Below are 16,568 nucleotides of genomic sequence, written 5' to 3' on the forward strand. Positions count from 1 at the left end.
AGCTTCAAGCTCCATGAGCTTCAGACAGCCTTGTGTGTCTTTGACCATGATGCTGGTTCACCAGTTGTCCATTTTAAACTCTAAATCATATTTTTTCCACTAACAGCTGAAATGTTTTCCTTTTGAAGTAATTAATTTTACCAGTCCTGCCTAATATTTTCTATTTTTCCAATTTGAGCTGAGGGTGGAGTCAGCAAAAATCAGAGGGTTTAGTGCACACCACAACTGCGACCTGTCTGATGTTCTGGAGGAATTCTGACCCAGTCATTGTTTTAAACTTCACAGTTTGGTTCTTGGGAAATTAAGTCTGAATCATGAACAGTTTCAGTACAGCTGCAGCAACAGGCCTCACTGTGCTGTATAGTTCAGAGTTCACACTTCTGACACAAACACAAACACACACACACACACGCACAGAGAGAGAGAGAGACTTAAAGGTCAGTCAGTGTATGAAACTTTATCTGCACTTCAGTCTAAATGCCACATGCTTAGACAGAGAAGTGTAGGTGTGTGTGTGTGTGTGTGTGTGTGTTATGAGAAACACTCTTAGACATCTATTAACATATGTGCTTTTGAGCTAGGAGGTAAATTAAATAATTTGTTTAAATGTGATTTTTATATGGTAAACAGCTCGAAATGGTGCTGTTTTACTCTGTAATCTTTTTCCAAAAAAAAATCTGTAAAACGAAAAACAATATGTCATCGAGAAAGGCTTTTATATTTGTAGATTGTCAAATAATATATACTTTTTTTTTTTATTTATTTATTTTTTTTATACACAATACACCAGGCCCTAGTGTGCATGTGTTTAAATCACATTTAACATACTTTTTAAAGGTTTTAGTACCGATAATTAATAGGGTTGTTTATTGAAAAGTATTCAAGAGGCAACAAATGAGATTCTATATGAATGTAATGTAATATAAGGAGCATTTTTTCTCCCAGTATGATACATTAAGGTAAATCCTCATACTTATGACTGACACACATTTTGTGTGGGCGATATATTGGCATATTGTCCTCAAACAAATTGTTATATACATATTGTTATTGTAAAATCCTTGTATGCCACTGATATTATAATAATAATAATAATAATAATAATAATAATAATACCATAATGCAGCAGTTACACCACTTTAAATAACATGGGCCTTTTAGTTATTATAAATTATATTGGAATTACAGATTTTGGAATTGAAATATATATTTATCTAATGCCCTGAAGAAATAACTTATAAATAAAATAAAGACTATTTATGTGCTCTTCTTTCTCCTTGCATTCTGTGCTATTTTGAGGTCAGCAAAAATGATAGAGGTTATTTAATTATTGAGACAATGACATTATTGTTGCTCAATAATATAATTTTCATGACCAGTCTAGTCATTTATTAAAACACACATTCCTAAGCATTTTTGTCTAGTCAGAACCGTGGGATTTAATGCCAGAGTACAACACTGCTATCTAGCGGCCAGGTTGTCTTTACATGTAAACTTTTATTTAAAGATCCATTTAGCATTTTTAAAGTGACTTAGAGATCTCTCTGGTAACAATGTGCAATTGCACTGAGCATCATCAGGGCTCTAGACTAACTTTTTGCACTGGTTGCACCGGTGCACATAATACATAAGGTGCCCCAGCATTGCATTGCATTTAACATCACAGTTTAACAGATTAACTTATTTTTACTTCTTTTTTTATCGTTATTCATATAGGCAACATTTACATGTAAATGTTAAACTAAAAATCAGGTCAACATAAAGTTCTTTATTTGAAGCACAATTTTATAAGAAAGGCAACTTACTCTTCAAGTGTTGGTGCTTCACTGAGCTAAAATTTGATCTTAAAGCTTCTCAAGATGCAAATATAGTAAAAAGAAAATCTAAATTAAAAGTGCAAGTGTGCTTTAAACTCTCATGGCTCATCTCATGGCTAAAAACAGGGTTCATACGGTCATGAAAAACCTGTAAAAAAAAATCATGGAATTTGAAAACAGCAATTTCCAGGCCTGGATAAGTTTTGGAAAAAGAAAAATACCAAGAAAGTTTTGGAAAAGTCATGTAAATTTGGTCTACAAATCTTTGCATTTCAGTTAATCAAAGGAGAAAATCTATTTTGAGGTAACATACACATCAACACGTAGTTAATTCAGTAGTTTAGCCCAACACAGTCCAAATCTGACACACATTTTATTATTTAGTATTGCATGTCAACATTTTATCTAATTAATTTTAGGCCTACTATAATACATTTTGATTATAGCTTTAGTTGATTTTAGTTTTTATTGTCCATGTCTGCACTGATGTTTTAAAATCGCATGGTCATGAAAATTTGCCTTGAAGGCCTTGAAAAGCCATGGAAATATATTGATAAAACGTGTTGGAACCCTGTAAATGTCTTATGGATTATCCTCCATTGCAGTCACATGTTCCTCGAATGGCCAACTTCTGTAGTTTTCCTTCTCACTACGGATTAGTGCTGGACGATATGGTTTTGATATGGATATTATTAGTATAAATGCCACCACCTGTGATGTACATAATCACATACTGTCAGACTATGGAAATCTATAGTGTAGTTTGATGTGCCTTCATTCACCTTAAATTTATAGGAGACTTTCACACATGCAAGAGGTTATTTTCAGATGAATCTAAAGTCATCCAAACATATAAAATTATTTAGTGAACAAAAAAGTGTTAAACAAACCAGAATATGTTTTATATTTTAGATTAATCTTGGCTGGATTTTCTCAGTCAGATTTATGAGGTAGATTTACCTGGAATGGCTTTCAGTTAATATCTATGCTAAACTTATCAAGAGTTATTAATTACTTGAATTTCTTGTTTCTTAATGTGTTTGAGAGCATCAGTGAAAAGGTAGAGTAACATGTATACAGTGAATAGCTCTTTTTAAGTAATGTTCTAATCTGTGTTATGGCAAGAACTACTCAAATAAGTAAAGAAAAAAAATACTTCAAGGTCAGTCAATTCGAAACATTTCAAGAACTTTGAAAGTACCCTCAAGTGCAGTCTTCTACCCTATTACCTGTATTAGCCATTACCTTTATTAGCCAATTAAAGAAAACCTGAAGAGCCATGGAAGGAGTGTCACAGTGCTGTTAGCCAATCAGAGGTGAATCATTTGCATGTCATTTATATTCATGAGTAATAGCTGAAGTACTGTCCTTCTTTCCTGCTCACTCCTCCACCCATCTAAAGCAACCTGAAACAGGAGCACAAAAAAACTGTCTCACTGGGAATTCATTAATACAAGAGACCATTGCAACATTAATGCAGAAAACAGAGTTACATGATTGAATGTCGTGAGTATTAATCCATTATGTGTGTGTTTTTAGCTGCTAACAGCGTGTGGATACAGAAGCATCCAGAGTGCGGCTATAACTTGCTGAACTCCCCCCACCTACGTCCAGCCTGGGTACTGGACAGGGCACTGTGGCATGTGACCTGTGACATTGCAGACGGAAAATATGCAGACCGGGGCGTTCCTGCCCTGTTACAAAACGAACATCACATGAATGTAAGTGTGTGTGGATGTGTGCATGTACAATAGACTGTAGATGTTTACACTACGGTAGTCCTGGGCAATTCATCTGGTTTACTGTTTTTAATTTCGCTCCCTGCATACAGGACACATCTCATCTTAGTTTTTTTACCCACTGTTTACTTTTTGCCAGATTCCACTTTTTACCAGGTTCCCCACTTTTGCCTCAAACGAAAGCAGAATCGGTACTGATAGCAAAATTAATTTTTCTGAACAAGTGATAAAACTTTCTAAGGGTGCTTTCACACCTGAAAGTCCGGACCGTGGTCCGAACCAAGCAGTGTCTGAATAACATGTCCTTTTTTCAGTGAGCTGGAACACATTCTTAGTGATATCCCATGCTGCAAAACCCGAAACTCCTTGATAGCTCCTGTGTTGCTGAAAAAGATGAAACTGAAACTTCATGTGAAGCTCTGCTCATAGCACATGAGTGTCATTTTAGAAGCATCAACTGTTCAGACCAGTGTCGGCTGTAAATCACATAAAAAATATGCCTGAACTCTTGACTAAAATAAACAAATGGTTTGGGGAGAAAATCAGATTTGAGCAAATCTAACCTGACTGTTTTTAACCTGTATGTGTTTCTCTCTGCTTTTCTCAGTCCATCCGAGGAATCTTCTGGCAGGATGTGTATCCCAAGACAAAGCTGTGGGAGTTCTTCCAGGTGAAAGTGGAGCCTCTGGTGGAGAAATTCAGGACTTTGCTGCAGAATGGTGAGTTTTGTAAAAGGCTGTTCACCCTGGTAAATAATGGTTTATGTTCCATTTGACCTGATTCACATTTTAGTTTAATTCACTACTATAGCATTTGGAATCACTTGTCGCATAAATAATTTAACCATAACTTGTAATACAGTGTTGATTGATAGAAATAACATAATATTTTTAAGATAACAGGTTTGTAACCAGTTTCTTTTAAACTAGGCTTTGATGAGTGTGTTTACACTGTATTTACTAATTAATTTTAAACTTTGCCCAGGATCCAAACCCAGCAAGATTCAGACTGATGGTAAGAAGCAGCTGAAGATCATCCAGGACCCTCAGTACAACCGCTTTGGGTGCACAGTAGACCTGAATACAGCTCTGGAGATCTTTGTTTCCAATGGGTCAGTGTAGTTCTGTGTCATTGTTTTATTGTGTGCTCTGCCAGATAAAGTAAGCTGAGTTAGTACAGATATACTCAGTAGGGTAGATATGTATAATTCATGGTCACATTATAAGGGTGTTACCAAGCAGATAGCCATCTGTGCCAAAACAGCCAATAATTATTTCACTATTTATTTACTGTTACTAACTGAAGACCTCAACCCCATTTTGTCATCTTAACCAATTGGCAGGGTTATGTTTGGTATGTATGTACCAGTGCATCTCATTTTTTTTTTAATATCATTAAAAAAAGTTACTTTATTTCAGTAATTCAGTTCAAAATGTGAAACTCATATATTATATAGATGTATTACACACAGAGTGATCTATTTTTGGTCTCAGAAAATTAGAATATTATAAAAGACCAATTGGTATAATACCATCACTGATTGTGGAAACTTCACACTAGACCTCAAGCAGCTTGGACTGTGTGTCTCTCCACTCTTCCTCCAAACTCTGCTCCCTTAATTTTCATGTAAAATGAATGTAAAATTTACTGATGATCAGTGATGGTTTGGAGAGTCATGTCTGTCATCTGCTGGTGTTGATCCACTGTGTTTTATTATCAAGTCTAAAGTCAGTGCAGTTTTGGTTTCCCTCAAAATCTTACAGCACTCCATGCTTCCCTCTGCTGACAACTTTTATGGAGATGCGTTTTTCATTTTCCAGCAGGACTTGGCACACTGCCCACACTGCCAAAAGTACCAAGTTCTTTAGGGATTTTTTTTTTTTTTTTTTTTTGCAAAATGGAAATCTTCAGTGTTAAATTTGTTTGTGCTTTGTCTACTTTTTTTTTTTCTCGGTGAGCATGTTAAAGGTTTAAAGCAACCCATCACCCAACCTTGCACACTTATCTCATTAGTTTACAGCTGCTAACTCACATTCAAAGATTTGCAAATATTGTTAATTTAAACAAATGTAAAAAGTAGGGCTGTCAACGTTAAAGTGTTAATGCGCGCTGTTAATTTAAAATCAGTAACGCGTTACTATTTTTTAACTCAAGTTAATGAAGGCACCAAGTTTGACCCCTACTTCCGCCGTAATCTGCCCTGCCCCCTCCCATCACGCTTATCACTGGCTGAATGCTTGAACGACGCGCGCTTGTCCAGCAGTGACACTCCGGTTCAGATTTCCAGCTCCGACCCGGTTAGAGAGTTTCTTTCTTTCTCTCTCTCGCACGCACGCACACGCACACACACACACACACACTGCCCTGCTCCTAATGGCTGAGATTTTTATTCTCATCAAATTAAGTTTGAAACATTTACAGTCCAATGTATCATGCATTCTTTATTCCAGCACCCTACATTAATTTTATCTCTATTGAATTTTACATTTCTTACATTGATTCTTTTATTTACATTTGAATATCCACTATAAAAACTTGCATCTGAAGAAAAACAAATGCGATTAATCACAGTTAATCACAGAATTTAATCGATTGACACCACTAGAAAAATACAGAAAGAAATTCAGAACAAACATTCAAACACCATGTAAAGCCTAATATTTGATTCATAATATCACAATACCATGTGTCCAGTAATGTAATACTGGACTTCATTATATTATTTGGTTGTATTACATTTTAAGTTTGATCTTTTAAGATTATAATTGCATCTTTAAGAAGTTATTGTAATAGCAAGTGCATACAGTTGAGTTGATGACAATTATGAAATTTCACTTGAGGGATTTGTTACATTTTGTTACAGAAACAGTCCTGGGGCCATAGAAGACTGCTGTAACTGGTTCAGAAAGAGACTGGAGGAGCTGAACGCAGAACAGTTCAAAGAGGTCAACTATCATCAGGAACAGGTCAGCTTCTGTCTGTCTGCCTGTCTATCTTCTCTCTTTACTCCCCTTGGCGTGGAGGTGCATTATGCAGCAGTATACTACTGTAACTGTAGATTAAAGGCAGAAAGGCAAATTTTGCACAACACCTGGAAAGACAACTTTGCAAATTGACCACTATCTACAAATCAATCAATGTGAAGTTTTTAAGACAATGTGAAAATTGTAAAGTAAAATCCAAATAATTAAGGTCTTAAATTTACTATAAATTTGCTATAGATATTACATTTTCTGAAGGTGGTTGGAAAGCACATACTAACTTTAGCAGTGACTTAGTTAACGTTACCAGGGAGTGAACTAAGGTTAGCGAAGAGCTAGCTAACATTAGCTAAGAGCTAGCTAACATACTAACCTTAGCTACGAGCTAATAAAAGGACACTAATAATTATTTATGGAAAAGATACTTTAATGTTTTATAATTATTATTATTATATAATTTATTTTAGTAGTAGTAGAAGTAGCAACGATTTAATAGTAGTAGTAGTATTATAAACAGCATCACTACTATTTATTTGATCATTTCCTTTTTTCCATTTGTGAAGGAAGTTGCAAAATAGCTTAATCTGAACAACATGCTTTCACTGTTTTTATTTTACTTGTCTTTTATTAATCATCATCATACATTAAAACAAAATTGAGAAAAAAAGATAGAAAAATGGGAAATGATAAGTTTTTAATTCCAATGCAATACATTATTTTCTACCGAAGAAATGATGACTGAATTTGTGGGTCTTAAATTATATTTATTGAGGTCTTAAAAAGCATTAAGTTTGACTTTTTAAAATGGTGCAAAAACCCTAATTAAATGTACAGAATACAATATAACAAACACACATGAACCTTGATTCGGTTTCTTTTCCAGACTTAAGAATAAAATATTTCTTGTCTTCCTTTAGGCCACTAATTGCTGTATGGGTACGGTGTCTTATGAGCGCCTGGCGGATCACGGCCCCAAGCTCGGCCCAGTCACCAGAAAGCATCCTCTGGTCACAAGGTGATGCTGTAGCATTATCTGATGAACACACGACTGCCTCTAAAATTTAGCAGATCATCCTTAAACTGTCTTGTGCTTCTGTCTGTGCAGGTATTTTACTTTCCCATTCAAAGAGTCACCTCTAGAGCAGGACCTGCTGCTCATGGACCAGCCGGACAAAGCCTGCCACTTCCTGGCCCACAACGGCTGGGTGATGGGGGACGATCCACTGCGCAACTTTGCAGAACCAGGTTAGCCTCTCTGTATAGTTTGGGGGTATTTTAAACCACCTGATCACCAGATATAGTGTCAGTGTTTAAAAGCAGGACTGTACTGTACAGTTTCCTTTGCAGGAAATAATCCCCAATTCATAGTTGCTTCAGTACATGTACTAAATGTACATCATTATTTGTAAATTGCTTTGGATAAAAGCATCAGCTAAATGAAATGTAATGTAACAAAATGTAATGTAATGTGCTGCAGTTAGACGAATATTTTCATGAATTAGGATTAAAATAGACAATTCCTGATGGTTAAAAAAAAGACTCATATTTAGCGGTGCGACGAGACACGATATTGGGTTCATGAAAATAAGACATTTTAACAATATATAGGTCTGGAAAAAATTAAGATACCACTTCAGTTTCTAAATCAGTTTCTCTGATTTTCCTATTTATAGGTTTATGAGTAAAATGAACATTGTTGTTTTAATCTGTAAACTACGGACAACTTTTCTCCCAATTTTTCTAATAAAATATTGTCATTAAGAGCATTTATTATTATTTAGAGCAGAAAATGAGAAATAGGTGAAATAACAAAAAAAGATACAGAACTTTCAGACCTCAAATAATGCGAAGAAAACAAGTTTTAAGAGTACAAAAGTCAATATTTAGTGGAATAACTTGGCATGGTCTCCTCCACTAGTCTTACACACTGCTTTTGGATAACTTTGTCACTCCTGGAGCAAAAATTCAAGGAGGTCAGCTTGGTTTGTTGGCTTGTGATCATCCATCTTCCTTTTGAATATATTCCAGAGGTTTTTAATTTGGTAAAATCAAAGAAACTCATACTTTTTAAGTAGTCTCTTATTTTTTTTTTTTCAGAGCTGTATATATTTTTTATTTCAAAGTTGAAATATATCATTAGAAATATTTTATTTGAGCAAAACTTTTTTTTTTTGACTGATTTTTTTTGTGTAATTATGTCAATCACATTTTTTATTAATGATGTATAATTTATTATATGCAGCAAAATACAGAACAGTATGCAAGTACTTCAGCTGGTTGTACCATAAACCCAACAATATCTCTCCTGTATGATCTCAAATGCATAAACTTAATGTATCCTGAGCATGTCATCTCCATTCAGACCAGATGGTGGAGCCGTTGGCCCTGTTTTTAGGCTGATAAAGTTGTGTAATTCTGCTTGTTCCGTTTTTTTCTTCTGTTCAGGCTCTAACGTGTACATCAGGAGAGAGCTGATTTGCTGGGGCGACAGCGTGAAGCTTCGCTATGGCAAAGGCCCAGAGGACTGCCCGTATCTGTGGGCACACATGCAGAAATACACAGAAATTACAGCTAAATACTTTACCGGAGTCCGGCTCGACAACTGCCACTCAACCCCACTGCATGTGGCTGAGGTACAGTTTCCAGCTCAATACGATTCAATAAAAATGTTGTTTATGAGAAACTTTACTAAAAACACCAGCAGTACCATGTGTTTCTACACACTGAACACTTTGGAAGCACAACATACTGCAGGTGTTTCTAATAAAGTGGCCAGTGAGTGGAAGCACAACGTACTGTAGGTGTTTTAACATTCACAGGCTACTTTATTAGAAACACCTACAGTACCTTGTGCTTCCACTCACTCTGGCCACTTTATTAGAAACATCTACAGTACCTTGTGCTTCCACTCACTCTGGCCACTTTATTAGAAACATCTACAGTACCTTGTGCTTCCACGCACTGGCCATTTTATTAGAAACCTCTGGTGCTTTCACTATTTTTGGCACCACCTGTCTTGTAAACAAATATGACTCAAAGTACATTCTACATTCTGTGATATTATAGATGATATTGTATCACATATTATTATTATTATTATTATTGATATTTTGTTGTTGATTAGTTAAGGGCTGATATAAAAGGACAAGTGAGCCTTTTTTGAAAATATTTGGTAGAAAATGAAGTTTTCTTTTTCGTTTCTTTAGATAGCGTATTTACTTTGAAAACCTAAAATGTGTTTCAGAAACATATTTATTCATTATTAAAGGCACTTAAAATAAAATAGCTTACAATAGTAAACAAAATAACTTTTTTATTACTAAGAGAGAAACAATCGATGTACATTTTATTGCCAAAATTATTCGCTTGTCTGCCTTCACACACATATGAACTTGATTGACATCCCTTTCTTAATTCATAGGGTTCAATAGGGCCCACCATTTGCAGCAGTTGTAACTCTTTTGGAAACTCTTTAGGAGTGTGTTTATGGGAATGTTTTTCCAGAAATGCATTTCTGAGGTCAGACACTGATGCTGGCCAAGAAGGCCTGGCTTACAGTTTCCACTCTAATTCATCCTAAAGGTGTTTTATCAGGTTGAGGTCAGAACTCTGTGCAGCCCAGTTAATCCACCTGGTTTATCCATACCTTTAGGGAGCTTACTTTGTAAACTGTGTGCAGTAGTCATGTTGGAACAGGAAGGGGTCATCCCCAATCTGTTCCTGTAAATTTGAGAGCATGTTATGTCCAAAATCTCTTGGTATGCTGAAGTATTAAGAGTTACTTTCACTGGGTCAGAGCCCAATTTCTTTAAAAAAAAAATCCACACCATAATCCCCCCTCTACCAAACTTTACTCTTGGCACGATGCTGTCAGACAAGTACTGTTCTTCTGGCAATCTCCAGGTGAGCAAATACTTTTAAGTTAGGAAGTGAATATTTTTGGCAATATAGTGTATGATTATTGGTGGAAAGGGCTCATTTTTGTATAAATGACACTAATTTTTGTCTTTAAATGCATATTGAGTAGAACATTATGGTTATTAAAGCTAGATGAATACACACTTATGGTCCGTTTTCACTCTGCAGGCCATGCTGGCTGCGGCCAGGGCGGTCAGGCCCAATCTGTATGTGATAGCTGAGCTGTTTACGGGCAGCGAGCTGATTGACAATGTGTTTGTAAACCGGCTGGGAATTACCAGTCTGATCAGAGGTACTGCGGGGTGGAGGGTGTGTGTTTGTGGGTAGTGGGTGTGGGGTTGGGGGTTAATGCTATGTTTTAGCATGACACTAATGGAGTTTCTGTGTGTCTTTTTGTCTCCATACTTTAATATCTCTTCATTTCCCTCTAACCTATCTAACCTACCTTATCATCTCTCCATATGTAAAATATCCATTCTAATGCCCCAATTCTAATGTCTTCTATGGCATGCCTTGCCCCCTCCCTTGCCCCGCCCCCTTGTCACTCTAACTGGATCCCTTGGCACACTCTCTTTCTCGCTCTATTTCTGTGCTGTGTGGTGGTCTAACCCTGACCGTTGCGGTCATAGTTCATGCTGGCCGCAGCCCGTGCCATCAACCCTGACCTGTACGTGGTGGCTGAGCTGTTCACGGGCAGCGAGGAGCTGGACAATGTGTTTGTGACTAGACTAGGCATCTCCTCCCTCATCAGAGGTAGGACAATTAACACACTGTTTAACATAGAAAACCTGTGGTCAATGTTGTAGCACTTGATTCCGTCTTGGTTTTTATAACTAATGTAGCCCTTCCAACAATTAACCATATAGGATGGGCTCAGTTATTCCTCCAAGTATTTGTTTTTTTAATAGGGATGCACTGAATATTTGGCAACAAAAATGAGAAACGAAAGATGAGTGAAATGACAGAATATTTTTTTTAACAATTACTAATGTATTTTAATTATATTGTTGTGTGTCCTCTAAGACTAGGATTTTTTTTTTAGCAGCAGCAACAGCATTAGACCCATACAGGCCCACACAGGTCACAGCTAGGGTAGCTAACTTATCTATAGCGATTGTTTGTTTGATAATTACTGCCTGCTTTTTTCTGTGTAATTGTCAAGTTACAAGCCGAATCAGTTAAAATAGCACTGGTATAGTAAGTAAAGGCATGATTAAAATAGCACTGCTAAGGTAAATATATGGTTAGAATAACATTGCTGAGGTAAATTCGTGGTTAAAATAGCACAGCTGAAATAAAATCGGAATTAGAATAGCACTGTTGAAGTAAGTTCATGTTTATGTTCAATGGCACTACCGAGGCAATTTTAGGAATAAAATAGGACTACTGAGGTAAATACATAGTTAAAATTGCGTTACTGAGGTAAATTCATGATTCCAACAAAGGTTAGAACAGCTTGTTTGGTTTCAGTCAAAAAATCATTTGGTGCATCCTTTTTAAAAAAGAAAGGGAAGTATATTGTTGTTTCTAAAATATTGACATCATTAATATCATTATTATCGAGACCATTTTATCCCTTTCAGACCTGAATCATGTCCAGTGATGTAAAAATATGTAAAAATGCTGTTTTCTGTCGGTAATGCACATAAATCTAGTTATATAGCAAATAAATCCAATTAATTATTTTTATTTCCATTGCGTTGGATGCATTTGTATAATATTGTATATATTGACCTTTTTATCTCATAAAACATCTTTGAACAGTAAAAAAAAACATGATTGAAAAGTGTTCTCATTTACTGCTACTTAGTTTTTCCAGTGCCGTGGGCGGGCCAATCTACTGTTTCATTGGCTTATATACTTGTTAATTAGCTGGTTCAAGGTGTATTGTGATGCACAACAGCTCTCAATGTTATTTGCAACAAAACATTTAAAAATAAAGAAAATACATGATATCTATTGTAATGGATGCATGGTCTGAAAGGGTTAAGCCACTAACAAGATAAATGTTAATTTAATAGCATAATAATGCAGTTGCCTTTAAAAATGTGCTATTTCGAAATAATTTATGCATAAAAAAGAACAACTGTTTCACATTATGTCAGGGTGAAAAAATTGAGATATAAGTTTTTTTATGTGAACTTCTGTAGAAACCCAGATTTAACATACAATTAACTCATTTGTGTTTACTGTGATGTTTGCTCGCAACCTGCACTTTTTGAGCGTTGCCTAATTGCTTATTGCTTAATATTCAAAGTAAATTGTATGAATGTGATTACGTAATTACATTAAAAAAAACAGTAAATTGTACAAACTAGCTTGTAGTTCTCTTATGCTGTGTGTGTGTGTGTGTGTGTGTGTGTGTGTGTGTGTGTGTGTGTGTGTGTGTGTGTGTGTGTGTGGCAGAGGCACTGAGTGCAGGGGACAGTCATGAAGAAGGCCGGTTGGTGTATCGGTACGGTGGAGAGCCTGTGGGAGCTTTCCTTCAGCCGAGTCTCCGCCCACTGGTGCCCAGCATCGCTCACGCCATGTTCCTGGACATTACCCATGACAACGAGTGTCCCATTCAGGTACCTGAGCTCAGGGATTTATTTAATTATTGTAACTAGTTATAAATGAAGTGCCCTGTTTACAGCACTGTTTTTTATGTGTCCACATAAAATGCATAAAACAAAATCATTTTACTAAACAACAGTCTGGCTCCCTTTCTCTGTGTAAAAGTTAAGGTATCTGAGACTAACTGGCTAGAATAGCACTGCTGAGGTAGATTTATGATTGGAATAGCACTGCTGTTTTAAATTTAAGATTAGAACAGCACTGCTGAGGTAAATTTATAATAAAATTAGCACTGCTGAGGCCAGTTTATGAGTAGAATAGCACTGAATTAGCACTAAATGAACTGTGCATTATTTGTGTGTCTGCTGGGATATTAAACTGTGATTAATTGTTTTTTTTGTATTATTTAATTGCAGTTTAGGGCAAGACAAGACAAAACATTTATGACATGTAATGTATGTTATGTTGAGAAAAGTAGCAAATATAATTTCAAACAACAGACATGTAGTAAATTTTTATTTTGCTAAAAATAGTAAAAAAAAAAAAAAAAAAAAGTAGTACCCTGATGTGATAATTAGGGGTAATTATCTATCTAAATATACCTATCTAAATATATATTTAGGTAGGTATAGGTATATGTATATTTTTTTTCATATGGTTTTGATTGATACTGTTTAACTGTGTGTGTGTGTGTGTGTGTGTGTGTGTGTGTGTGTGTTGCAGATTCGCTCAGCATTCGACTCTCTGCCCAGTTCTGCTATCGTCTCCATGGCGTGCTGTGCTACAGGCAGCACACGAGGCTACGACGAGTTCGTTCCTCATCAGGCAAGAAACAATACACAATATATTTGTGCATATATTTGTGGACACCCCTTCTAATAAATGTATTTATTCAGCTACAATAACTTGCCCCCATACCTGACACAGATGTGCAAATACATACACACAGCGTGTCTATCCTCTGTGGTAGAGAAAGTACTGCAGGTGCTGCTATGGTCCGAATCAGTTGATGAGTTCATTTACTTGGAGCGTTTCTCCCTCTGTTTGGTTTGGTTTCACACGGGCATAAACCTAAACGCACCAAACTGCACACCAATAAACCACGCAACCACATTGCCTTCTCTGATTGGTCAGAGCTGTCTGGCACTGGAGCAAAAAAATAAATGTAGCGAGAAGATTCCAGTTTGTTCCAGTGTGTATATCTGTGCAGTTTAAAGCTGTTTTATTGCTGAACACCGAAATGCTGCACTTTCAATCACAGTGTTTTCAATGGGATGTGTAGCGCAGATGTACACATAGTAAATGCTCGGTCATGCGGCTGCAAACCGTGAATACAGCACAGATTGTGCGTGTAACAGCATGGAGAAGCAGAGACAGTGTTTGTTTGATTGTTTATAGCTATAGCTGTGGTAATTAGTGTTAACTGACTAATATATCAGATTAAACTGCTCTTTATCAGCAGTTTAGCTTAAATAAAAGCAAAATATTTGAAAGCTTGGTCGGGTCCACAAGCAAACCGCTCTTCCTCTAACAGGTCTCTGTTTTTACTGTTTTTACACCTGCTCAATCGAACCACACTAAGAGTATAAATTAATCGTTTATAACCAAGTCTGTTTTAACTGGACTAAATAGTACTGGTGTGGAAACGCCATAAAGCTCTTGTGGCTAAATCCAAACAGATTCTCACAGCAGTGCTTTAACCGTATTTCTTCATTCTGTTGAATTGATCTCTTCTCTCTTGTCCTACACTGACAGATCTCGGTGGTTACAGAGGAACGCTTCTATCAGAAGTGGAACCCTCAGGCTAAGCCCTCCCCACCTGGAGAGGTCAGCCTGCAGTCGGGCATCATCGCTGGAAAACTGGCTCTGAACCGCCTGCATCAGGAGCTGGCAGCCAAGGGCTTCAGCCAGGTCAGTGAGTGCGTCTCTTCATGTGTTACAATTTCCATATGATGTTTTTTGTAGACTGTAAACCCATCATTTGTTTAAACCCAAATATACTAAGTCTGTTTAATGTAAAACTGCAATTTTCCAAACATAACTCAACTATCTTGATAAACTTTAACTGATTTTAGTCTCTTGCCATTAACCACTTCTTTTTTTATTGGCTTTTAGCATAGTCCCTTTCCATGTTCCATAAGGCTACATTAGGTAAACTTGAAGATCATATATGATGATTAACTGCCTGACCTCTATGCTGTAGGCTGTAAGAGCAAATCTAATTTTTGAGCTGCTAACTCTGTGTTTTTTATATGCTCTACTGTTCACTTTAACTGTAAAAAATTTAAATGAAATGAATACTTACAAATTATATTTTTTCACCTGACAGTAAAATACAGAGTAGAATTATTGTGCAACGAAATTGACAGAACAAAATAATGTAATTTAAATTAACTTACAATTTAGGCATAATAACTTGTGTTTTCTCTAAACATTACTTTTAAATCAGAAATTTGCCAATGATTGATTTCTTGTTATTTAATTTAATTTTAATTTAATAATGTAATTATTAGTGCTCTCAATGCAAAAACTACCCTTCTCTCTCTCTCTCTCTCTCTCTCTCTTTCAATACTATCCTGAGATATTATAATACAGTAAAAAGTTTCTAATCTGTTTGTCATGACGCCACACTACACATTTATTAATGTCGTTCTCACAAAAATAGAGGGAATCATAATTTTAAGAAAGAATAGCCTATCAGTGGACAGAGCAGTGGGTGGTAATACACAGGTCAATGTAGCATGGAAAGTCCATGTAAGTCAGTGAGTCACTCAGTGTAAAATGTGCCATATGCTCTATACTTCCTACATTTCTTTATTATTTAAAATAAAAAAATAACTTTTTGTATTTTTGCATTTGTGTGAGTATTGTAAATCATTGTTTTTTTTAACTTTGCCTTGAGAAAATGGGACCAGTGTGTCCAAAACCTTTGCATGTGACCGTCTGTATGTAATCACGTGTTCTGATGCCCATGTGTTTGTGTTACAGGTGTACGTGGATCAGGTGGATGAGGACATCGTAGCAGTGACCCGCCACTGTCCCAGCTCACACCAGTCTGTAGTGGCCGTGTGTCGCACCGCCTTCAAAAACCCCAAACACCACAAGTACTCTGACGAGGTTCCACCCATGTTCATCCCGGGTCAGTATCAAAACATCTGCTTATAGTGTGATTAAGAAACAATTCAGCCCAAAATCTAATTTCTTTAGTTTAGCACTGAAACTCTGCACTTAAAAATGAGTCCCAACTATTTCTGATTTCGGAAAAGTAATTACAGTGTGTCATACAGTGTCATACACCACATAAACAAATCTAATAGGGTTTTGGCTCTTGCTCATGAATATTCATACCTGCAAACATATTGCCTCTGATTGGCAAGCAGCACTCCGAGGCAGTGAGATGAACAACAGTTAGAATTTTTTTTTTTTTTTTAATAAAGACATTTTTACACTAAAAACAGTCTTTGCAATGTCATATGTTACTTTACAACTTGTGTAATGGCCTGCTATGTGCAGTTCAGCCACTGGCCTAGTCTTAGAGACTCTGTAAAACGCGAAAT

General features: G+C 36.3%; 1 protein-coding gene across 2 annotated transcripts in view; it reads left to right on the forward strand.

The window, feature by feature from the left end:
- agla (amylo-alpha-1, 6-glucosidase, 4-alpha-glucanotransferase a) overlaps positions 1-16,568 on the forward strand; it is a 51,678-nt gene that overhangs the window by 15,957 nt on the left and 19,153 nt on the right. The window contains exons 6-17 of one of the 2 annotated variants that reach the window (XM_049466884.1): positions 3,357-3,538; positions 4,164-4,275; positions 4,541-4,667; positions 6,420-6,522; positions 7,455-7,552; positions 7,643-7,782; positions 8,983-9,170; positions 10,624-10,747; positions 12,862-13,025; positions 13,735-13,836; positions 14,767-14,922; positions 16,000-16,150. In XM_049466884.1, coding sequence (XP_049322841.1) covers positions 3,357-3,538; positions 4,164-4,275; positions 4,541-4,667; positions 6,420-6,522; positions 7,455-7,552; positions 7,643-7,782; positions 8,983-9,170; positions 10,624-10,747; positions 12,862-13,025; positions 13,735-13,836; positions 14,767-14,922; positions 16,000-16,150 — 1,647 coding nt within the window. Of the gene's footprint in view, positions 1-3,356; positions 3,539-4,163; positions 4,276-4,540; positions 4,668-6,419; positions 6,523-7,454; positions 7,553-7,642; positions 7,783-8,982; positions 9,171-10,623; positions 10,748-11,084; positions 11,209-12,861; positions 13,026-13,734; positions 13,837-14,766; positions 14,923-15,999; positions 16,151-16,568 lie in introns of both variants that reach the window. The other variant, XM_049466883.1, reaches the window with a different exon arrangement.

This window comes from Astyanax mexicanus, chromosome 18 (assembly GCF_023375975.1).
Source record: "Astyanax mexicanus isolate ESR-SI-001 chromosome 18, AstMex3_surface, whole genome shotgun sequence".
NCBI lineage: Eukaryota > Metazoa > Chordata > Actinopteri > Characiformes > Acestrorhamphidae > Astyanax > Astyanax mexicanus.